The sequence below is a fragment of the Microcaecilia unicolor genome, chromosome 7, assembly GCF_901765095.1.
Source record: "Microcaecilia unicolor chromosome 7, aMicUni1.1, whole genome shotgun sequence".
Classification (NCBI taxonomy): Eukaryota; Metazoa; Chordata; class Amphibia; order Gymnophiona; family Siphonopidae; genus Microcaecilia; species Microcaecilia unicolor.
Genome location: NC_044037.1, coordinates 15,056,366 through 15,082,017, shown reverse-complemented (window position 1 = coordinate 15,082,017; position 25,652 = coordinate 15,056,366). Strand labels below are relative to the sequence as shown.

Sequence of the window (25,652 nt, the reverse complement as noted above, 5' to 3'; positions counted from 1 at the left end):
TCTTCTAACAATGAATACACAGTAGAACATCTCTGAATCTAATCAATCTTTCTGCATCTTATATATGTTTTCTATCCTATTGAAGTCTATGGAAGCCGCGTCATTTTACCTCATTAAGACCACCTCTTTAAAGTTCCTGTTTTCTCTGTTTCGGCCTGTCTTTCAGGTTCTCTCTTTTACCATCTAACTTCCTTTTATTATTGCTGAATTATGAGTATTTGCTATAAATCATCACTTTTTCTGCGTAATCACCAACTATCTTCAACCTAATGATGATCCCCTTGGCAAAACTACTATCAAATCATAACCTTCACCCGTACATATACGCAGATGATGTAACGATATATATTCCTTTCAAACAAGACATTAACGAAATCTCCAACGAAATCAACCAAAGTCTACACATCATGAATACTTGGGCAGATGCATTCCGACTGAAATTGAATGCAGAAAAAACTCAATGCCTCATACTCACCTCCCAATACAACACGAAAAAATTTACCGCTATCAGCACACCTAAACTACAACTGCCAATCTCCAAAACGTTAAAACTCCTTGGAGTCACTATCGACCGCCACCTAACACTTGAGACTCACGAAAACAACACAACCAAAAAGATGTTCTACTCCATGTGGAAACTGAAAAGAATAAGACCATTCTTTCCAAGATCTGTCTTCCGCAACCTAGTGCAATCACTCGTACTCAGTCATCTAGACTACTGTAACTCACTATACGGGGGCTGCAAAGAACAAATATTGAGGAAACTTCAAATAGCTCAGAATACAGCAGCCAGACATCTTCGGAAAACCAAAATACGAAAGTGCAAAACCCTTACGTGAGAAACTGCACTGGCTCCCACTAAAGGAACGTATCACCTTTAAAGTATGCACCTTAGTCCACAAAATCATCCACGGTGAAGCCCCTGCATACATGTCTGATTTAACAGACCTGCCACCCAGAAACGCCAAAAAAATCATCCCGAACTTTCCTCAATCTCCACTTCCCTAACTGCAAAGGCATAAAATACAAAGTACTGCACGCGTCAACCTTCTCTTATACGAGCACGCAACTCTGGAATACACTACCACGCAACCTGAAAACGATCTACGAACTAACGAACTTCCGCAAACGATTAAAGACTTATCTCTTCGAGAAAATTTACTGCAAGGATCAAAACATATGAAGTCCACACACACTAACAGAAAGGCACCAACACACTCTCTTCTGAACTCTCCTACTCGTATCTTCACCACAATTAATACTCCACCCACTTACAAAATTGCTATACCCTAAGGTTGTCGTGCTATTGTTTTATCGCCTTACCCTTTCCCCATTGTAACATTCCACTGTTTATACGCTCTAAATGTTGTTTTGACTTGACTTTGTCTTCCCATAACTCCTCATAATGTAACCCATAATTGTACTGTAACACATTGTATTTCCATCATTCATAATGTATTGTAAGCCACACTGAACCCGCAAATAGGTGGGAAAATGTGGGATACAAATGCAATAAATAAATAATCAAGGTCAGTAACATTTACATGGCCTAACCACAAGTTTCATTTACCATTACACTTCTGTATTCTTTTTACTGTTATCTGATTAAATGTCCATTAATTCTTCATGAAATATTCTATTTTACCCTAGTAACAACTCCTGGCATTCATCAGTCATGCTCAGTAGCTACATTAATCATGTTCTTATCTCATAAAAGCAATTAGCATATTTCTAGTGTGAAGCAGAGTCTATTTCCAAACTTCTGCTTTCGCTTGTTAGCAAATGCCGAGCAAAGTGCAAACAATATTCCACTATACTTTGAAGTCCAGAGGCCTGGTTACACAGACATGCAAGCCTTCTCAGCTTTAATATAGGGTCACAGGTCATGTCCAGCATTAGGCTAGAAGCCCTTATATTAACAGTCCCCCCTTGAAGGCAGGCAAAAGCCGGGCCTTCACGTGTGAAGAATCAGGTGAGACTACCATGAGGTGCATTGTGTCGAGTTCCTGAACACAGAGGTGTGCATGTCGCTATAATAACCAGCCAGGGAGACTTACAAAGTAGGAGGAATAAATGGTAAAAATAAGGCATGATTAATATATGTAGAGCATGACAAATACCATTAGTAATCGTCCATTATACTTATTAGGTTAATAAAGTTAAAGTGTAATGGTTATATACATGTGGAAGGAGAGTACGGACACTACACTGTACTTTCCTGAGTTATGGCATTGTTATTGGGGTCAAGGAGAGCACTGACCTCAATGGCAACTGTGATATTGGGAAATCTTTGGACCATCACAGTGTGGAAGCAATTTAATTTTGTGAGAGGTAGATGAGACTTTACCATATGGTGAGGGTGGTGAAGCCCACAAATCCTCAGGTAAACTGATCCAATATTGAAGCAATTTGCTGTTCAGTGTGAAGGGCAACAGCAAAAATCAAAGAGGTATCAGAGGTGGGTGCAGGGATGTCAAAGTGTATTTGAAAACGAAACTGTGTCAATAAGTCGCGACCCAGTAGATTAACGGGGCACGAGGGAGCATACAGCAAAGATGCTGAAAGTTCCTGGTCAGCAAATTGTATTTGCAATGGTTCCAATAGAGGGGTTGATGTAGGTACCCCATCAAAACTGTGCTGTATTGTTCATATTCGTAAGCTTATAATAAAATATACTTTTTCTCATAATTAGAAATACAGCCTTATGTCTCTGTCTCTCCTTCTTTATAAGATACTAGTAAAAAAGGCCCGTTTCCTCATAGTGTGTATGTTTTGGAGAGTGTATGTGAGAGTGACTGTGTGTGAGAGAGAGAGTGAGTCTGGGTGTGAGTGTGTCTGTGAGAATGAGAGTGTGTGCAATTGCGTATGTGAGACACAGTGCGATAGAGAGAGTATGTTTCACACAGATACAGTGTGTGCGAGAGAGTGTGTGTGAGACACTGATTCTCTGTGAGACAGTGTATGAGACCAAGCGAGTGTGTAAGTGACTGTGTGACACATAGAGAGTGAATGTGATACACTGTAAGACAGAGTGTGTGAGAGTGAGAGACAGAAAGACATTGTCTGTGAGAGAGAGAGAGTGTGTGTGTGACAGAGATACCTCCCTCCCTCTCTCTATGGTGTCAGGCCCCCCTCTCTTTCTGGTGTCTGAGATTGCCGCCACTGCACCTAAGCAATTGGTGTGCTGGAGGAGGGGGAGAGAGAGAGTATGTGTGTGGGGGGGGGGGGGATGTGTTGGAGGGGTTCAGCTTTGAAGAGGGGTGTGGGGTGTTCAGGAAGTGCTGCCAGATGAGAGTGAGAGAGTGAGTGTGTGTGTGTGTGGGGGGGGGGGGGGGGGGGGGGGTTCAGGAAGCAATGCCAGATGACATTGTAAGTGAGTGTGGGGGGGGGGGGGGGGCAGGGGGTTCAGGAAGCGCTGCCAGATGAGAGAGAGAGTGAGTGTGTGTGTATGATGTTTCTGGAAGCGCTGCCAGATGAGAGAGTGTGTGTGTGTGGGGGGGGGGGGGGGGGGTAGGGGGGTTCAGGAAGCGCTGCCAGATGAGAGATAGAGTGAGTGCTTGTGTGTGTATGGGGTTTCTGGAAGCACTGCCAGATGATGAGAGAGTGTGTGTGTGTGTGTTTTGGGGGGGGGGGGGGGGGTGTTGGGGTGTGTTGGGGGTTTCAGCTTGGAAGAAGAAGGGTGTGGGTGGTTCAGGAAGCGCTGCCAGATGAGTGAGTGTGTGTGTGTGTGGGGGGGGGGGGGGGGGCGTTTCAAGCATTGCCAGATGAGAGTGAGTGTTTGTGGCGTGGGTTCAGGAAGCACTGGCAGATGAGAGAGTGAATGTTTGTGTGTGTGGGGGGAGGGGGGGTTCAGGAAGCGGAGCCAAATGAGAGTGAGTGACTGAGTGTGGGGGGGGGGGTTCTGGAACGGCTGCCAGATTAGTGAGTGACTGTGTGTGGGGGGTGGCAGGTGTTTCAGGACGCGCTGCCAGATGAGACATAGTGAGTGTGGGGGGGGGGGGGGTGGAGGGGGGGTTCAGGAAGCAATGGCAGAAGAGATTTTGAGTGAGAGAGTGTGTATGTTGGAGGGGTGTGTTGGTTGTGTTGGGTGGTACATAAGTACATAAGTAGTGCCATACTGGGAAAGACCAAAGGTCCATCTAGCCCAGCATCCTGTCACCGACAGTGGCCAATCCAGGTCAAGGGCACCTGGCACGCTCCCCAAACGTAAAAACATTCCAGACAAGTTATACCTAAAAATGCGGAATTTTTCCAAGTCCATTTAATAGCGGTCTATGGACTTGGTGGTTCAGCTTGGAAGAAGAGGGGTGTGTGGGGGGTCTGGAAACGCTCCTCCCCCTGCCTAGATGCGGTCCCTTCTTTCATTTTTGTTTTGGTTTTCTGCCCTCGCCGTCATTACGTTTGACGTGAGGGCGGGGCAGAGAGTCTTGGTCAGTGGCTTCACCACCATGAACTTACGAACCATTCTGGGAGTCTGAGTGACTTCAGAACGTTGTCCTCAGAACATTGAGGGTGACTTTTATTATATTAGATAATGGAAATTCTGTACACTACTGTGGTAGACACTTAGTGGAGTCTGGGGCCTTGTGCCCCCCACTTACAAACTGGTGTAACCCCGATGTACTTTTATATATTTTAGATGCCGTCCGATTTGGTTCCTGTTTTGGTTGCATTAGTAAACTATGTAGTGCAGAGTTCTGCACTTGCTTCAGTTTATGTGACCCGTTAAGTGCATTTGTGGCAAATTTATGATGTGTGCATGTTTCCTTTCTTGCTGCTCTATTAGGAAAATATATTTTTATTTAACTCCTCCTATCTCTACTCTGAGTTTTCTGCTTACTAAAGCCAATGTGCTTTATAAAAAAAAACAGTAGGTCTATTTGTCCGCTGATTTTGTGCTGTGCTGCCATGCTCTTGTCTAATACTGTCAATGTTTTTACTGTGGCTTGCTTTGTCTGTTTGATGTGTGTGAGTGGAGGTATGGTGCTGCAGATAGAGACTGCATTGCCGACAGTGTATTTGGGTACAAGAAAAGACATGAAAAAAAAAAAGAAGAGAAGTCTCAATAATTTAACTGTTTAGCTGTTATGTGTGAATGGTGTTTTGCATTGTCATTATAAAGGAGGAGGAAGTACTGCGCTCTATGTCACAGCTTTAAATAACTATAACCTTTTGTGTTCCTGTAATATTGTCTGTACGATTGACCATTATAAGGATAATACCTTTTGTTTGAAATATATTGTATTTATTTATATATGGGAGAGAGCAGATATAGTGGAGTCTGGGGCCTTGTGCCCCCCCCCCCCCCCCCCCCCCCCCCACTTACAAACACCACCAGGGTCATCCTGTCTGGATTTGCCCACAATTGTTCTCTTTACCAGATTGGAAATTATTCTGTTTTTCTGAATGCCTATCCCATACTTTAATACCTTTTTTTAAAGGAGGTGGTGCTATTGCTTTTATTTTTACTTTTGTTTAAATGTGTGCATACAGCTACATATTAGACTTCATATGTTATTATCTTTGAAATCCAAGTTCAAGGTGAGTTACAAATCCAGGTACAGTAGGTATTTCCCTGTCCCCAGGGGGCTCACAGTCAAGTCTGCATATGTAGCAATGGAGAGGGAAATGTCGTGCCCAAGATCACAAGGCATGTCTGTGGGAGATTTGAAACTTGAACCCTGGCTCCCCTTGTTTTCAGTCTGCTCAAATTATTAGGCTACTCTAGTTCTAGTTTCTGATTTTTAAAGCATTTATTTATTTACCGCCTTTTTGAAGAAAAGAAACATGGCAGGCTGGTATTTAATAAGAGAGAAATTATCAAAGGAATTCTCCGGCTGGAACTGATCATCCACTGGTCTGAATTCTGATTCTAGTACAAGGTCACTGCCTAATTGAGAAACAATGTTGTGCATCTGTAGAAAATTTGTTTAGCAAGTATTTGCTCATAAACAGGGATGTAGCTACCACTGAGCAAGCCCAGCAAAATGGCCAGGGCCATCCAATGGTAGGTGGTGCCACCTGATGTTGTACCCAGTGGCGTTCCTGGGGGGGGGGGGGGGGGTGCGGTCTGCCACGGGTGCACGCCGTTGGGGGGGGGTGCCACGCGCCTGTCGGCGCTGCTCGTTCTGTGCTCCCTCTGCCCCGGAACAGGTTACTTCTTGTTCCAGGGCAGAGGGAGCATGAAACGAGCGAAGCCGACAGGCGCGCGGCACCCCCCCCCCCCCCCCCAAGCAGGTAAAAATACACTCGGGTGGGGGGGGAGGTGTCGTTTCACCAGGGGGGGGGCGCTGCACCCGGGGGGGGGGGGGGGCGCATCGGCGATCCGCCCCAGGTGTCAGCCGCCCTAGGAACGCCACTGGTTGTACCCTCCCTCTCCATCCCCATTGGCAGAGGCAGCAGAGCATTTCCTCTGTGTGTCCCGCCTTTCTGATGCAACTTCCTTTGCATAGGACACAGAGCAAAGGCTTTGCCAGCCAGCGAGAGGCAGCCAGACCTGAGCGAGGGAGGGGGGTGAAGAGATGCTGGACCAGACAGGGAAGGAGGAGAGATGCTGGACTTAGGAAGAGAAAGTGAGAGAGAGACCCGCAGCAAAGTGGAGGGGGAAGAGATGCTGGACTTGGGAAGAGAGAGAGAAAGAGACCTGGAGCAAAGTGAAGGGGAGAAAGATACTAGATATTGTGGAGGGGGAAGAGAGGTGGCAGATGCTGGACTGGGAGGGGGAAGTGGAGGAAAGAGAAAGAAAGAGAGGGAGTGAGAGATGCCAGACCAGGGAGAGTTTGGGGTTGCAGGAAGAAGGGAAGAGAGGACAGAATCTGGACTATGTGGAAGGACAGGGACACAGAAGAGATGCTGGCAGTGGATGTAGCATAGAGACAGGGACATGGAAGGGCAATACTGGACACAAGGGGACTGATAGGGACACATGGATATGCTGGATAGAGGTAAGACAAGGACACACATGAGAGATGCTGAACACGGGAGAGGAACAGGGACACAGAGGGGAGATGCTGGACAGGATGGATTGGAACACACAGGAAAGATGGATAGTGGACATAGAGAAAAAAAATGTCAAAAGGCCAGCAGACTCTGGAGAAAGTTGAGAAAAGCTGGAGAGAGACAGTATGACCAAACCAAATGTTCAGTCCTAGCTACGCCACTGGTCATAAATATATCTACTTAATTTTGGTACATTTTTAAAATATTTTACTATTTTAAAGTAAGCAACTCCCTAAAGCAGAACCATGTAGTCAAAATATTTTTCAAGACATTTTAGTTGAGTCTACTTTAACATGATTGTTAGATAAAAGGTATAAATTTAATTCTTGATGTATAATGTTTACCACTGCTCTTTTTGCTGTTGTGGTGGAGTATGTCTCTGGTTTATATATAACTAGCCGTTGAGCCCGTTAAAACGGGCTAGGATGGGGTTTTTCCAAGCCCCCCCCCCCCCCCCCCCCCGAGGTCGCCACCGCCGCCACCCGGCCCGGGCCCTCTCTTCGCTATTGAACTTACGTTGCCGAAACACAGCAGGCAGATCAGCAGAGCTCCCGTCGGCCTTCCTTCTCTGCCTGTGTCCTGCCCTCGTGTGACGTAACGTCGGCGACGGCGGGACACAGGCAGGGAAGGAAGGCCGATGGGAGCTCAGCTGATCTGCCTGCTGCGTGTCGGCGATGTAAGTTCAATACCGAAGAGAGTGCTCGGGCCGGGTGGAGGGGTGGCGGAGGCGGCGACTCCGGGTGGGGGGAGCGGTAGCGGCGACCTCAAGGGGGGGGGGGAGCAGTAGCGACGTCAGCGGTTCCCTCCCTCCCTCCCCTTCACGCAGTTTCCCTCTCTGTCCCGCCCCCGTCATCACGTATTGACGCGGGGGCGGGACAGAGAGGTAAGTCTCTACTGCGCATTTGCGGGTAAGTACGGTTACTCGCCATTTATATGTTTGATAGGGCCATGTCAAAGTATTAATCCCCCCCATCCCTCCTGTATGATGCAGGTTCTTGGTATCAGCCAAGAAAAAACCATCCCAGTTCAAAGCTCACACCCTGCACTTAGTTCTTAGCAAAGAAAAAGGTAAGATGTGATAGACGTGCTCCAGGTGGATTTATTAGCTTTTATTCTGCTCTTGAACTGTTATTATCAACATCTAGAGTAATAGTCGGTATATATAAACTGCATCTAAAGCTATTGTACGCCTATGACCCTTTCAAATAACTTACACACTTTTAGGTCATATAGTTTTCAATACTTTCATCTGCTTCTCTGTTCTATTTCAGTATGTTTCTGCAAGGGTTGTTTCTAGTATTGTGTTCCTCTACCAATGCCACAACAGAATGTCTCCTATACAGCCTGGCAAGCTGAGGTATGGTGTCTGTGTTTCTGGCGTGATTAAAAAGACATCAAGGACAGGGGAGGATGTGACTGTCCACACAGCAGTGCAGTAACCGTACAGGAGATGAATGTGCAGAGCTGCTGAGTGAAACCAGCACCACACCACTGATATTTCTAGTTTTATTGGAAAAGAGGTTTCCAGATCTGTCTTCTTCATGTGGTATCTTGCACACAGATACATACAGTATCCTCTCATTAGATGTGGAATATATCACAGGCTCCTATTTAGTTTAGAATAAATATTCCCAATTCATATATTCACATTCAGACAGTAACTGCAAATTGTCATTACTTGCACTGTCCAGCCCTGTGTGCGTTGATAAGGCTATACAAGAGAGTGTCTCCATGTGGTTTAAATAAAAATAACACATCCTGGTCACTGTAATAGCTATTAGCGTGTTGGTATACTAACTGTGTCAAAGATAAGCAGCTGGTGGCTTACCGTGGGGGGTGGAGAACAGACTGAGCAAGATGATAAAGCTGGGCTGTACCCCATGCTCGATTAGAACCTTTACAGCCTCAATTACAGTATTCCCGGTACCTTCAGGAAAATGAGAAAGAAATTGACAAGGAGACAGTCACTGGCATCTTCCAATCAGCCATGAACCGTCCCCAACCTAATGCAAGTAGGTGACAGTCACAGTCTAACTTTACAGCTAAAAACTGCACTACAGATGGGCCGATGCTCAAAACCTAACGCCAGTGATTAGCGCTGAATTTGCGCCAGTGAGCACAGAATGCTCAGAGGACTCTAGCATAGGAGACAATGTGTGCACCAAAGATTAGCAAACACAGCATGCAAATGCAGTCAAATGGATGTTAATGAGGTCATTTCCTATTCCCTCCCGATGCTCAGATAACAACACATAAACCAAAGCCACCCTTACCTAACACCAGCTTTGCACACACATCGGGCTGTTTGAAGAGAGGATTTCCCCGTGATTTTTTCTTTAAAAGCTGCTGGGTTTTATTTAACTTGAAAGCATAAAGAAGCCCGTGCAAGCCTCTAAGCGCTGGTAGTGAGAGACGAATGTATACGACACAGAGCAAACCCGAAAGTGAAAGCACACATTGGCGCCTGTTTTCTGTGCTTAAATATAAGTTTTTCAGGTGAAAAAACAAAATGAAACGCTTATATTTAAAGGTGCAGAAGAATGGCACCAATGTGTGCTTTGCTTCCCGGTTTGCCTGGTGTATGCATACAAGAGCTGTATTTATCACAAAACTCTTGTGTACATGCACCAGGCATGTTCCTCCCCCTTGCTTTCAGTCAAACAGCACACATATCATTTCCATCTTTCTATGGTTGAGCATTGGGGAGCTGTTTTTCAGCGCTGCTCCCGCAGTATTGATCGGGCACTGTTCCAAATAGCGCCAAGTTCTGAGCACCAGCCCACGAGTAAGCTACAGGATTCAAACAGAGGCACAAAGCAGCAAGTTCCTCTTCTAAGCAGAATGTGCAGAGAACCTTCAGTTAATTGGTATTTCAAAGCTTTTAAAGTGATTAGATTACTGTTTGCAAGCTTCCCTCCATGGTGCACCGGCAAAGAAATGCAAATGAAAGCGACAGGCCTAGCCCGTCATGCTGAGTTCTACGAACACTCCAAATCTGTAAACACATATCAGCCACTGCAGTGCGGCACACTGAGCTACTAATTCTCTCACATTTATATTAAAAAGAAAAAAAAAACTGTACAAAGCTAATCAATGCAAGGCAGGACTGAAATGATATAACTGATGATGCTAGGATACAAAAAAAAAAAAAAAAACTTTCAATTTCTCCAGATGGATGTCTCTAAAATTGTTTATTCTATATGGGCACTGACCCTGTTGTTCACAGCAGCCTCTGAAAATTATCCTGCTTTGTATTCCAACTGGAAATTCTCCACCATGCATAAATGAGTTGCAAAGGGCAAACCTGAAAATATTTGGCTCCATAAATGCTAGTTTATTTAAGGTGCAAGCCCTGTCATCAAACTACCCAAAGCAATCCCCTAATTCTGACCGTAACCGTCCCACCACTGCCACAAAACTACAAAAACACTAGATATCTGCTAAACTTTTCCTGTCCATAGAACTAGTACATTCTTCTGAGTGCACCATCCTCCTGTAACTAAAAGCAATGTGACAGCTTTACTCACTCAGGATGGGATACATCAGGAGCACTTTCCTTCTGTATATGTCTGGCGGGAACTTGGCATAATACACCTTTGCTTGCTGTGTCTCTTCATCACTCTGAATCAGGATCTTCCCTATTCGGATAGATCGGCAGCAGTCCCGGAGTCCCTGTTCCATTGCCTCACCTGCAAGTCAAAACAGGCAGCAGACACCCAAAAAGCATTACAGAGAAGAAAAGTGGGACCAACTACCCAACACCAGCCATGTCTAATCCTCTTCTAAATCAACCTTCTTTCACCAGTGCAGAGTTCTAGTTTCTATATGAACCCTGGAAAAAGCAAAGATACTTACCTATAGAAGGTATTCTCCGAGGACAGCAGGCTGATCATTCTCACAAGTGGGTCGACGATCTGCATCGGCCTGGGAACCGGCATATTGCATAGCAAAAAGAAAAAAACGCGTTCCTCAGTTCAATCCAAAAGCATAAACAAAAGAAAAGAAAACTCCTAGGGGAGGTGGGCGAGATTGTGAGAATGATCAGCCTGCTGTCCTTGGAGAATAAATGCTACAGGTAAGAATCCTCGCTTTCTCCGAGGACAAGCAGGCTGAATGATTCTCACAAGTGGGGTACCCCTAGCATCCAGGCTCACCCAAACAACAAACAGTGGTCAATTGGGCCTCGCAACGGCGAGAACATAACATAGATTAGGGCGAAAGAGGAGCCACAGAAAAAACTGCCGGTCCTCACGCGGAAAAAGAATGAGGAGCGCAGTCACGCGATGGGTGGGAAGGCACTCTGTACATGCACGTCAGAAGGCTCTAGCAAAATTTTTTCTTTACTATGTGATATGCCGGTTCCCAGGCCAACGCAGATCATCAACCCACTTGTGAGAATCATTCAGCCTGCTTGTTCTCGGAGAAAAATGGATTTTTAGCAGATTCTGATGCGGGAGGTAATGGTGCTGGGGCCGCTTGATAACAGTGATCATAATATGATCGGATTTGATATTAGCTTTGAAGTATACATAGGAAATCAAATACGTTAGCATTTAACTTTAAAAAAGGAGACTATGATAAAATGAGAAGAACAGTGAAAAACAACTTAGAGGATCGATTGTGAGGGTCAAAAATTTACATCAGGCGTGTATGCTGTTCAAAAACACCATCCTGGAAGCCCAGGCAAAGCGAATGCTACATACCTGTAGAAGGTATTCTCCAAGGACAGCAGGCTGATTGTTCTCACTGATGGGTGACGTCCACGGCAGCCCCTCCAATCGGAAACTTCACTAGCAAAGTCCTTTGCTAGCCCTCGCGCGCATGCGCGGCCGTCTTCCCGCCCGAAACCGGCTCGAGCCGGCCAGTCCAGTATGTAGCAAGACAATACACTTCAAGGGAAGACACAACTCTAAAGGGGAGGCGGGCGGGTTGGTGAGAACAATCAGCCTGCTGTCCTCGGAGAATACCTTCTACAGGTATGTAGCATTCGCTTTCTCCGAGGACAAGCAGGCTGCTTGTTCTCACTGATGGGGTATCCCTAGCCCCCAGGCTCACTCAAAACAACAACATTGGTCAATTGGGCCTCGCAACGGCGAGGACATAACTGAGATTGACCTAAAAAATTTACCAACTAACTGAGAGTGCAGCCTGGAACAGAACAAACAGGGCCCTCGGGGGGTGGAGTTGGATCCTAAAGCCCAAACAGGTTCTGAAGAACTGACTGCCCGAACTGACTGTCGCGTCGGGTATCCTGCTGCAGGCAGTAATGGGATGTGAATGTGTGGACAGAAGCCCACGTCGCAGCTTTGCAAATTTCTTCAATGGAGGCTGACTTCAAGTGGGCTACCGACGCAGCCATGGCTCTAACATTATGAGCCGTGACATGACCCTCAAGAGCCAGCCCCGCCTTGGAGTAAGTGAAGGAAATGCAATCTGCTAGCCAATTGGATATGGTGCGTTTCCCTACAGCCACTCCCCTCCTATTGGGGTCAAAAGAAACAAACAATTGGGCGGACTGTCTGGTGGGCTGTGTCCGCTCCAGGTAGAAGGCCAATGCTCTCTTGCAGTCCAATGTGTGCAGCTGACGTTCAGCAGGGCAGGAATGAGGACGGGGAAAGAATGTTGGCAAGACAATTGACTGGTTCAGATGGAACTCCGACACGACCTTTGGCAGAAACTTAGGGTGAGTGCGGAGGACTACTCTGTTGTGATGAAATTTGGTGTAAGGGGCCTGGGCTACCAGGGCCTGAAGCTCGCTGACTCTACGAGCCGAAGTAACTGCCACCAAGAAAATGACCTTCCAGGTCAAGTACTTCGGATGGCAGGAATTCAGTGGCTCAAAAGGAGGTTTCATCAGCTGGGTGAGAACGACATTGAGATCCCATGACACTGTAGGAGGCTTGACAGGGGGCTTTGACAAAAGCAAACCTCTCATGAAGCGAACAACTAAAGGCTGTCCTGAGATCGGCTTACCTTCCACTTGGTAATGGTATGCACTGATTGCACTAAGGTGAACCCTTACGGAGTTGGTCTTGAGACCAGACTCAGACAAGTGCAGAAGGTATTCAAGCAGGGTCTGTGTAGGACAAGAGCGAGGATCTAGGGCCTTGCTGTCACACCAGACGGCAAACCTCCTCCAATGAAAGAAGTAACTTCTCTTAGTGGAGTCTTTCCTGGAAGCAAGCAAGATGCGGGAGACACCCTCTGGCAGACCCAAAGAGGCAAAATCTACGCCCTCAACATCCAGGCCGTGAGAGCCAGGGACTGGAGGTTGGGATGCAGAAGAGCCCCGTCGTCCTGCGTGATGAGGGTCGGAAAACACTCCAATCTCCACGGTTCTTCGGAGGATAACTCCAGAAGAAGAGGGAACCAGATCTGACGCGGCCAAAAGGGAGCAATCAGAATCATGGTGCCTCGGTCTTGCTTGAGTTTCAACAAAGTCTTCCCCACCAGAGGTATGGGAGGATAAGCATACAGCAGACCTTCCCCCCAATCCAGGAGGAAGGCATCCGACGCCAGTCTGCCGTGGGCCTGAAGTCTGGAACAGAACTGAGGGACCTTGTGGTTCACTTGAGATGCGAAGAGATCCACCAGGGGGGTGCCCCACGCCTGGAAGATCTGTCGCACCACACGGGAATTAAGCGACCACTCGTGAGGTTGCATAATCCTGCTCAACCTGTCGGCCAGACTGTTGTTTACGCCTGCCAGATATGTGGCTTGGAGCACCATGCCCTGACGGCGAGCCCAGAGCCACATGCTGACGGCTTCCTGACACAGGGGGCGAGATCCGGTGCCCCCCTGCTTGTTGACATAGTACATGGCAACCTGATTGTCTGTCTGAATTTGGATAATTTGGTGGGACAGCCGATCTCTGAAAGCCTTCAGAGCGTTCCAGATCGCTCGCAACTCCAGAAGATTGATCTGTAGATCGCGTTCCTGGAGGGACCAACTTCCTTGGGTGTGAAGCCCATCGACATGAGCTCCCCATCCCAGGAGAGACGCATCCGTGGTCAGCACTTTTTGTGGCTGAGGAATTTGGAAGGGACGTCCCAGAGTCAAATTGGAGCAAATCGTCCACCAAAACAGGGATTCGAGAAAACTCGTGGACAGGTGGATCACGTCCTCTAGACCCCCAGCGGCCTGATACCACTGGGAGGCTAGGGTCCATTGAGCAGATCTCATGTGAAGGCGGGCCATGGGAGTCACATGAACTGTGGAGGCCATGTGGCCCAGCAATCTCAACATCTGCCGAGCTGTGATCTGCTGGGACGCTCGCACCCGCGAGACGAGGGACAACAAGTTGTTGGCTCTCGTCTCTGGGAGATAGGCGCGAGCCGTCCGAGAATCCAGCAGGGCTCCGATGAATTCGAGTTTCTGCACTGGGAGAAGATGGGACTTTGGGTAATTTATCACAAACCCCAGTAGCTCCAGGAGGCGAATAGTCATCTGCATGGACTGCAGGGCTCCTGCCTCGGATGTGTTCTTCACCAGCCAATCGTCGAGATATGGGAACACGTGCACCCCCAGCCTGCGAAGCGCCGCTGCTACCACAGCTAGGCACTTTGTGAACACCCTGGGTGCAGAGGCGAGCCCAAAGGGTAGCACACAGTACTGGAAGTGGCGTGTGCCCAGCTGAAATCGCAGATACTGTCTGTGAGCTGGCAGTATCGGGATGTGTGTATAGGCATCCTTCAAGTCCAGAGAGCATAGCCAATCGTTTTGCTGAATCATGGGGAGAAGGGTGCCCAGGGAAAGCATCCTGAACTTTTCTTTTACGAGATACTTGTTCAGGGCCCTTAGGTCTAGGATGGGACGCATCCCCCCTGTTTTCTTTTCCACAAGGAAGTACCTGGAATAGAATCCCAGCCCTTCTTGCCCGGATGGCACGGGCTCGACCGCATTGGCGCTGAGAAGGGCGGAGAGTTCCTCTGCAAGTACCTGCTTGTGCTGGAAGCTGTAAGACTGAGCTCCCGGTGGACAATTTGGAGGTTTTGAGGCCAAATTGAGGGTGTATCCTTGCCGGACTATTTGGAGAACCCACAGATCGGAGGTTATGAGAGGCCACCTTTGGTGAAAAGCTTTCAACCTCCCCCCGACTGGCAGGTCGCCCGGCACTGACACTTGGATGTCGGCTATGCTCTGCTGGAGCCAGTCAAAAGCTCGCCCCTTGCTTTTGCTGGGGAGCCGCGGGGCCTTGCTGAGGCGCACGCTGCTGACGAGAGCGAGCGCGCTGGGGCTTAGCCTGGGCCGCAGGCTGTCGGGAAGGAGGATTGTACCTACGCTTGCCAGAAGTATAGGGAACAGTCTTCCTTCCCCCGAAAAATCGTCTACCTGTAGAGGTAGAAGCTGAAGGCTGCCGGCGGGCGAATTTGTCGAATGCGGTGTCCCGCTGGTGGAGAGACTCTACCACCTGTTCGACTTTTTCGCCAAAAATGTTATCCGCACGGCAAGGCGAGTCCGCAATCCGCTGCTGGATTCTATTCTCCAGGTCGGCGGCACGCAGCCATGAGAGCCTGAGCATCACCACACCTTGAGCAGCGGCCCTGGACGCAACATCAAAAGTGTCATAAACTCCTCTGGCCAGGAATTTTCTGCACGCCTTCAGCTGCCTGACCACCTCCTGAAAAGGCTTGGCTTGCTCAGGGGGAAGAGCATCAACCAAGCCCGCCAACTGCCGCACATTGTTCCGCATGTGTATGCTCGTGTAGAGCTGGTAAGACTGGATCTTGGACACGAGCATAGAGGAATGGTAGGCCTTCCTCCCAAAGGAGTCTAAGGTTCTAGAGTCTTTGCCCGGGGGCGCCGAAGCATGCTCTCTAGAACTCTTAGCCTTCTTTAGGGCCAGATCCACAACTCCAGAGTCGTGAGGCAACTGGGTGCGCATCAGCTCTGGGTCCCCATGGATCCGGTACTGGGACTCGATCTTCTTGGGGATGTGGGGATTAGTTAGAGGTTTCGTCCAGTTCGCAAGCAATGTCTTTTTTAGGACATGATGCAAGGGAACAGTGGACGCTTCCTTAGGTGGAGAAGGATAGTCCAGGAGCTCAAACATTTCAGCCCTGGGCTCGTCCTCCACAACCACCGGGAAGGGGATGGCCGTAGACATCTCCCGGACAAAGGAAGCAAAAGACAGACTCTCAGGAGGAGAAAGCTGTCTTTCAGGAGAGGGAGTGGGATCAGAAGGAAGACCCTCAGACTCCTCGTCAGAGAAATATCTGGGATCTTCTTCTTCTTCCCACGAGGCCTCACCCTCGGTGTCAGACACAAGTTCACGGACCTGCGTCTGCAACCGGGCCCGGCTCGACTCCGTGGAGCCACGTCCACGATGGGGGCGTCGAGAGGTAGACTCCCTCGCCCGCATCGGCGAAGCTCCCTCCGCCGACGTAGTCGGGGAGCCCTCCTGGGAGGTGGCCGCAGTCGGCACCGCACGCGGTACCGACGTCGGGGACCTCACCCCGGGCGATGGGCCAGCCGGCGCCACGCTCGACGGTACCGGAGGCGCAAGCACCGCCGGTACCGGAGGGGTAGGGCGCAACAGCTCCCCCAGAATCTCTGGGAGAACGGCCCGGAGGCTCTCGTTCAGAGCGGCTGCAGAGAAAGGCATGGAGGTCGATGCAGGCGTCGACGTCAGTACCTGTTCCGGGCGTGGAGGCTGTTCCGGGCTGTCCAGAGCGGAGCGCATCGACACCTCCTGAACAGAGGGTGAGCGGTCCTCTCGGTGCCGATGCCTGCTGGGTGCCGACTCCCTCGGCGACCCAGAGCTCTCGGTGCCGACGCGGGGAGGGGACCGGTGTCGATGCTTCTTCGACTTCTTCCGAAGCATGTCGCCGGAGCTCCCCGGCACCGACGAGGAGGACGTCGAATCCACCCGTCGCTTCCTCGGGGCCGAGACCGAAGAGGGTCGATCTCGGGGGGGCTGTACCGCAGGAGCCCTCAGGGTAGGAGGAGACCCACCCGAGGGCTCACCGCCACCAGCAGGGGAATGGACAGCCCTCACCTGCACTCCACCCGATGCACCACCGTCCGACGACATCAGCAGACGAGGTCCTGGTACCACCGACGTCGATGCAGCTATCCGATGTCTCGGCGCCGATGCAGAGGCCCGATGCCTCGATGCGCTCGATGCAAGGGCGGCCGAGGAAGATGGTCTGGACGCTGACGACGTCGATGCACTCGAAGATCCCGGTGCCGATGCCGACGAAGAGCCCGAGAACAACACGTTCCACTGGGCTAGTCTCGCTACCTGAGTCCGCCTTTGAAGCAGGGAACACAGACTGCAGTTCTGAGGGCGGTGCTCGGCCCCCAGACACTGAAGACACGACGAGTGTCGATCAGTGAGCGAGATAACCCGGGTGCACTGGGTGCACTTCTTGAAGCCGCTGGAAGGCTTCGATGTCATGGGCGGAAAAATCACGCCGGCGAAATCAAAAGCCGAAATGGCGAAAATTGAAGCACCAAAATTTAGAGGGAGAAAAATCTCGACCGAGGCCAAAAAGAGGCCTACCCCGACGACGAAAGAAAACTTACCGGGGCAAAAAGCTGGAAGTACGGGGAGGATTGACACGAAACCCGGTGGAGGGTTTCCGGAGCACTTCCCGACTTTAGAAAAAGCTTTTCCGAAGAAAAAACACGCTCAAAAAACAATTTGGACGTGCGAGATCAACTTTCCGGGGCCCGACACGGCGAAACACGACCGTACCGAGTGCGGACAAAAGAAGACTGGCCGGCTCGAGCCGGTTTCGGGCGGGAAGACGGCCGCGCATGCGCGGTGCGCGCGGGCGCGCGAGGGCTAGCAAAGGACTTTGCTAGTGAAGTTTCCGATTGGAGGGGCTGCCGTGGACGTCACCCATCAGTGAGAACAAGCAGCCTGCTTGTCCTCGGAGAAAATATATTCCACGTATTAAAAAAGAAGGATGGAAGACCAAACGACAGCCAGCGTGGTTAAAAAGTGAGGTGAAGGAAGCTATTAGAGCTAAAAGAAAATCCTTCAGAAAATGGAAGAAGGAACCGACTGAAAATAATAAGCAGCAGCATAAGGAATGTCAAGTCAAATGCAAAGCGCTGATAAGGAAAGCTAAGAGGGACTTCGAAAAAAAGATTGCGTTGGAGGCAAAAACATATAGTAAAATTTTTTTTGGTATATTAAAAGCAGGAAGCCGGCAAAAGAATCGGTTGGACCGCTAGATGACCGAGGAGTAAAAGGGGCGATCAGGGAAGACAAAGCCGTAGCGGAGAGATTAAATGAATTCTTTGCTTTGGTCTTCACCGAGGAAGATTTGGGTGGGATACCAGTGCCGGAAATGGTATTCGAAGCTGACGAGTCGGAGAAACAATGAATTCTATGTAAACCTGGAGGATGTAATGGGACAGTTCTACAAACTGAAGAGTAGCAAATCTCCTGGACCGGATGGTATTCATCCCAGAGTACTGACAGAACTGAAAAATGAGCTTGCGGAGCTATTGTTAGAAATATGTAATTTATCCTTAAAATCCAGCATGGTACCGGAAGATTGGAGGGTGGCCAATGTAACGCCGATTTTTTAAAAAAGGTTCCAGAGGAGATCCAGGAAATTATAGACCGGTGAGTCTGACATCGATGCCTGAGCAAAATGGTAGAGACTATTATTAAGGACAAAATTACAGAGCATATTCAAAAGCATGGATTAATGAGACAAAGTCAACATGGATTTAGTGAAGAGAAAAATCTTGCTTCACCAATCTACTACATTTCTTTGAAGGGGTGAACAAACATGTGGATAAAGGTGAGCCAGTTGATATTGTGTATCTGGATTTTCAGAAGGCGTTTGACAAAGTACCTCATGAAAGACTCCAGAGGAAATTGGAGTGTCATGGGATAGGAGATAGTGTTCTATTATGGATTTAAAAAGGTTCCAGGGGAGATCCGGGAAATTATAGACCGGTGAGTCTGATGTCGGTGCCGGGGAAAATGGTAGAGGCTATTATCAAAAACAAAATTACAGAACACATCCGAGGACATGGATTACTGAGACCAAGTCAACACGGCTTTTGTGTGGGGAAATCTTACCTGACCAATTTACTTCAATTCTTTGAAGGAGTAAGCAAACATGTGGACAAAGGGGAGCCGGTTGATGTTGTGTATCTGGATTTTCAAAAGGCGTTTGACAAGGTACCTCATGAAAGGCTACAGAGGAAATTGGAGGGTCATGGGATAGGAGGGAATGTCCTATTGTGGATTAAAAACTGGTTGAAGGATAGGAAACAGAGAATGGGGTTAAATGGGCAGTATTCACAATGGAGAAGGGTAGTTAGTGGGGTTCCTCAGGGGTCTGTGCTAGGACCGCTGCTTTTTAATATATTTATAAATGATTTAGAGTTGGGAGTAACTAGCGAGGTAATAACATTTGCTGATGACACAAAGTTATTCAAAGTCGTTAACTTGCGACAGGATTGTGAAAAATTACAGAAAGACCTTGGGAGACTGGGCGGCTAAATGGCAGATGACATTTAATGTGAGCAAGTGCAAGGTGATGCATGTGGGAAAAAAGAACCCGAATTATAGCTATGTCATGCAAGGTTCCACATTAGGAGTTACGGACCAAGAAAGGGATCTGGGTGTCATCGTCGATAATACACTGAAACCTTCTGCTCAGTGTGCTGCTGCGGTTAGGAAAGCGAATAGAATGTTGGGTATTATTAGGAAAGGTATGGAAAACAGGTGTGAGGATGTTATAATGCCGTTGTATCACTCCAAGGTGCGACCGCACCTTGAGTATTGTGTTCAATTCTGGTCGCCGCATCTCAAGAAAGATATAGTAGAATTGGAAAAGGTGCAGCGAAGGGCGACTAAAATGATAGCGGGGATGGGACGAATTCCCTATGAAGAAAGACTAAGGAGACTAGGGCTTTTCAGCTTGGAGAAGAGACGGCTGAGGGGAGATATGATAGAGGTCTATAAAATAATGAGTGGAGTTGAACGGGTAGATGTGAAGCGTCGTTTACGCTTTCCAAAAATACTAGGACTAGGGGGCATGCGATGAAGCTACAATGTAGTAAATTTAAAACGAATCGGAGAAAATGTTTCTTCACTCAACGTGTAATTAAACTCTGGAATTCGTTGCAAGAGAATGTGGTAAAGGCGGTTAGCTTTGCGGAGTTTAAAAAAGGTTTGGCCGGCTTCCTAAAGAAAAAGTCCATAGACCATTATTAAATGGACTTGGGGAGAATCCACTATTTCTGGGATTAGCAGTATGGAATGTTTTGTACTTTTTTGGGATCTTGCCAGGTATTTGTGACCTGGATTGGCCACTGTTGGAAACAGGATGTAGGCTTGATGGACCTTTGGTCTTTCCCAGTATGGCAATACTTATGTACCTGACAGAATTATCCAGACTGTTCCAGTGTCTAAAGGCATAGCCTGTGAGCTCTCAAAAGTTCACAGACTACATCGTGTTTTGGATAATTCTTAGGTATTACACCCAAAAATGTGCATTTAATTTTTCCAATAAAATTATTATTGTATAATCTCAGAGTGCTTATAAAAATATGTCCAGTAGTTGCCTCTGAAATCACTGCAGAAGGTTGACAATAATTCTTTACTGTGCTCCAGAGGGCTTCCTGACCAGAAGTCTGTGGTAAGGACCACTTCCTGAGAAGGTTTCACCGCCATCAGCCAAGCAAACTGTATCCACAGACTAAAACTGGACACCAAACTCATCTGTACAACAAAATGGAAGATACAAGCCTACACAATCCCAGGAAGTGCTTCAGGTCAGGTTCTCAGAACACAGGGATTAACTGGCCCTGTTAAACCAACACACACTCCAGCTCTTAAAGACACTGGTAATTTACACAGAAACACACGTTCATTACAATCACACCTTAAGTAAGAGAGGGAAACCCCAGACAAGTGATTTGGACATGTAGAAACGAACCTACCACTTCTCATTATGCTGACACCACAGTTTCCTTTCTCGAATTTCACACCTTCGTACTTGTATCCTGTTGGAAAATAACAACTGTCAAGCCTTGCCGATGAAGATGTTCAAGACTGAATTTTGATTGAATGCATTTTGATACTGCAAACTGCCCCTGCTCACATATGGGTACTGAGCAATGCCATACCTGCTATTTGCCACAAGGAAATACAGATTTTTTTAAAGTTATTAACACATTATTAGTTAGATTGTTTGTCTCTTAGCAATCAAGAGGCAAAAGAAGGTTAAAGCCAATCTCTTTGACCCTGTCACGTTTTCAGTCTTCCAGTAGGCAGTCTTTGGATCCAGGAGTGGCATTACATTGAAAGGAGTCTGCTGCCAGAAGAGACAAGGGAGCATCACCTCAGATATAGGTGGGGGTCTCCTTAAGGCCCAAATACCATGAAGCTCCCCAACTCCTGTATATCTGATGCCAATAGAAGTGACAGTGGAACTATAGTCTAGAACAGTGTTGGAAGGTGAACCCTTGTATGATTGATCTGAGCTCCACAGTTTTCAGGGCCAAGTATTCCGATGCTGTGGCAAGTGGATGCACAGAGACAAATACAGTGCAGAGGGGAGGAACAGGCAAGAGTAACTACTGGCAGCACTGATTTCTACTCCCTCTTCCAAAACCTCTCCAGAGGATGTGAAAAACATCGCACTAGAGGTAGTTTAGAAGACAATCTGGAAGTTCAAGTGGCTTCACCCTAAAGATGAACTTGGCCATTATACATCGGTGTGGCTAATCCACTAATTAAAACTTGTGAAAAACAGACTGCAACATCTTGAAACCCTTGGCTTTCTCCTATCCTCTATTAGTGCAGAGGACGTAATAGTCACCCACATTGATCAGTGTGTTCAACCTCTCATTTATGATGTGAATGAAGGTATCAGATGAGAACAGGGACTGGGTTCAGGTGTCTGATGGCCTGGATCTGACTGGACTCCTGGAGAAGAAAGTAACAGAGCTGTCCTTCCAAATCCCATTCATTTCTGAATCAGATAAAAAGTATTTTTTGTTCTAGGAATAGTTTGGTTTGGGTCTAAGATCTGACTACTTCTTGCGGTCTGTAAACTGATCAGGAGGTAATTTCCCTGGACAGAGAATCATCACATATTTACATGTATAACACAGGAAAACGATATACCTGGATGTAAAATACATCTTTTTTTTTTATACTACATGTTAGAGCATTTACTTGATTTTAAGGTTTCTGTTGCAATGGTAAATGTTTGTAGCCAATGTTTTTTGGTATGATAATTCCGTTTTTTGTTGGTTTTTTTTTAACTTTTGTTTTCTATAATATTTATTTGATTCATCTTCTCCCCTTTTCTGATTAAAACCCTCCTCTCCTTTTTCCTTGCTTGCAGGGAGGAGCTTGACATGGAATGTGCAAGATTTAGTGTTTCTTTTAGAGATTGTCTTATTCAGATAAGCTGGTAAATTATTTTTTTCCCTTTCTGTATGCTTTTTCTGTTGCTATAGCAAGTTGTACTTGTTGACTAGATGTAAATGCCCAAATAGAAAATGTAAAAAAGAAAAAAAGCATCAAGCATTGAGTTAAGTGTTAAGTAATCCTAGTGTACTGTTATTTATGACCGATTCCTTGGATTCTTTGAATCGATTTTATTCAGGGCATGAACTTGGGAAGAAAAAATCAAAGGTTTACAATTAATCTCTACTACACTTTGTCCTTGACCAAGTCACTTAACCTCCCCTAACCCAAACCAAGCCCTTACAGGGATCTTGATCTTTCCACAGCCACAATATACCCAATGCACCTGCTGGATTTGAGATTCAAGCTCAAAATTAGATCCACTAATCTTTGCAATAGTAAACAAGTGATATGAGCCTATTTTGATATTAATTAGAACTTTTTCAATCCCCTTGACTTGCTCTTCACCCAGGTAGCTTGTAAGACTATTATCCATTAATAGGCTATGAACTAACGAGCATTCACCACTTCAGCCTGCAGCTCAGCCTCCAGGTCTGGAATCACAGAAATAAGCCAACAACAGAAGTGGTCCATACTCAGGATCAATCACTGAACATAACATAAGCATTGCCATACTGGGACAGACTAAAGGTCCATCAAGCCCAGTATCCTGTGGCCAATCCAGATCATACGTACCTGGCAAGATCCCGAAACAGTACAATACAAAACAGTACAATACATTTTATGCTGCTTATCCTAGAAATAAGCAGTAGATTTTCCCAAGTCCATTTTAATAATGGCTTATAAACTTTTCTTTTAGGAAGATATCCACACCTTTTAAAATCCCGCTAAGCTAACTGTATGAATTCTACAGTTTAATTACACGCTGAGCAAAGAAATATTTTCTCCGATTTGTTTTAAATGTACTACTTTGTAGCTTCAATGCGTGCCCCCTAGTCCTAGTATTTTTGGAAAGAGTAAACAAGCAATTTACGTCTACCCATTCCACTTCACTCATTATTTTATAGACCTCTATCATATCTCCTCTCAGCCGTCTTTTCTCCAAAAAATGAACAGCTCATGTTATTCCCTGGTGACAGAGCTAACCACACACCCAGAGGAGAAGTGAAAGACTCTCTTTCTCAGCTGGCCAGCTCTCTGTGGGAAGGTGGGGGCAGGAAAGGTTACCTGTTGGTGTAGTCACAGTACATTCTGTATATGGCAGCTGGTTCAGTCCCTCTTCCACCACCAGTCTGATCTGTAGAGGAATTATGAGCAGCAAGCAATGAATTTTCTGGTGCAGGAAATGTTGACTTTTACATGTCTAAAAATGCTCTAATTCTTGGTTTAAACTTCAGCCACACTGAAGAGGACTCAGCTAAGTCTCATGCGCTACATGGAAGGTGTTACCTCTGACCCCAGTCTCAGGTTGATTTACCATTCCTGGAATGCAGCATGTTGCTGAGGTCCCTGAAGTACATATGCTAAATATGCTCATTTCTATGTAGAACTATCAGTCACTTATTTCTCATCACAATGTATCTCTGGTATTAGTCTTCTGCCTTTCCAGGTGTATCAGCCCACGTGCACCTCAAACTACTTTCCCAAGTCAACAAAGGTTTAGGCATAAGCTCTCCAGTTCTGGCATTCCTACTTTCTGATATTTCATCAAGTCAATGCACACTTCCCATCGCAGTTTAATGCAGAAGTATAGAACAATGACGATCTCCCTGTCTATTTAGTTGCATAGAACCTACTTCTTTTTACCCTCACTTCTCCATCAATAAGGCTCTCGTTGCTTGACTCTATTCTTTTCATTCTGGTAGTTTTTTTTTGGGGGGGGGGGGGGGTTTACCCCACCTCCTCCATTAGAAGCCAGTTTCAGCCTTTCTGCAATGAAATGTCTGATTACACTACTACTAAACCTATCTCCTCCAACTTCATATCAGGACCCCCATCTCCACTAAGCAATGCTTGCAACTAGTACATCAGTTTCCTTGAGGTGTCCTTTCTTACAGGATACATACGTTTAGGTCCTTATGTCTTAACTCTTTATGTCTGTGTGCACATTCTGCACCATTTTGCTAGCCCTCCTCTTGAATATCTAGAATCATCTAAAAGAAACTAGTCGGGAAGTACTTTACGATTACGTTAAATAAATTGTTATTTTATGGACTCATTTTCAAAACACTTAGACTTACAAAGTTCCATAGCTTACCATGGGGCTCATTTTCAAAAGAGAAAAACGTCTAAAAAGTGGCATTTGGACATTTTTCTCACAAAAGCTTCAAAATCGGTATTTTCAAAGACCATTTTCCAGATGTGTTTCTACACTGTTCGCCTGCAGTACATCCAGATCTCAAGGGAGTGTGTTAAAGGTGGAATCTGGACATTCCTGAGACCTGGACATGTTTCAGCCAGAATGGAATAAAATAAAAATAGCCAGGACTAAAACTAAGACGTTTTGAGCTAGACCTGTTTTTAGAACGAATAAGCCACAAAAAAATGCCCTAAATGACCAGGTAACCACTGGAGGAATAAAAGAATGACCCCCTTACTCCCCCAGTGTTCAATGACTCCACCCCCCAAAGATGTAAAAGAAACAGTACATACCAGCCTCTATGACAGCCTCAGATGTTATGACCAGTCCTATTAGAGCAGCAAGCAGGTCCCTGGTGTAGCCTAGTGATTGGTGCCATGCACTGTGGAGAAGGGGACCCAAGCCAATAATCCACCCTAACTGTTACACTTGTGGTAGAAAAGTGTGCGCCCTCCAAAACCCACCAAAAACCTACTGTACCCACATACAGGTGACACTTGCAGGAAAGCGAATGCTACATACCTGTAGAAGGTATTCTCCGAGGACAGCAGGCTGATTGTTCTCACTGATGGGGTTGACGTCCTCGGCAGCCCCCTCCATCGGAAAGTTTACTAGCAAAGGCCTTTGCTAGTCCTCGCGCGCCCATGCGCACTGCGCATGCGCAGCCGTCTTCCCGCACGAAACCGGCTCAAGCCGGCCAGTCCAGTATGTAGCAAGACAATACAGTTCAAGGGAAGACTCAACTCCAAGGGGAGGCGGGGCGGGTTTGTGAGAACAATCAGCCTGCTGTCCTCGGAGAATACCTTCTACAGGTATGTAGCATTCGCTTTCTCCGAGGACAAGCAGGCTGCTTGTTCTCACTGATGGGGTATCCCTAGCCCCCAGGCTCACTCAAAACAACAACCATGGTCAATTGGGCCTCGCAACGGCGAGGACATA

The 25,652-nt window shown here is 47.1% G+C and overlaps 1 protein-coding gene across 3 annotated transcripts in view; it reads right to left on the bottom strand.

Moving 5' to 3' along the window:
- UPRT (uracil phosphoribosyltransferase homolog) overlaps positions 1-25,652 on the bottom strand; it is a 66,526-nt gene that overhangs the window by 11,255 nt on the left and 29,619 nt on the right. For 2 of the 3 annotated variants that reach the window (XM_030208739.1, XM_030208737.1), the window contains exons 3-6: positions 23,582-23,651; positions 20,917-20,979; positions 10,527-10,688; positions 8,828-8,926 (exon numbers count right to left, since the gene is read on the bottom strand). In XM_030208739.1, coding sequence (XP_030064599.1) covers positions 8,828-8,926; positions 10,527-10,688; positions 20,917-20,979; positions 23,582-23,651 — 394 coding nt within the window. The remainder of the gene's footprint in view (positions 1-8,827; positions 8,927-10,526; positions 10,689-20,916; positions 20,980-23,581; positions 23,652-25,652) is intronic. The other variant, XM_030208738.1, reaches the window with a different exon arrangement.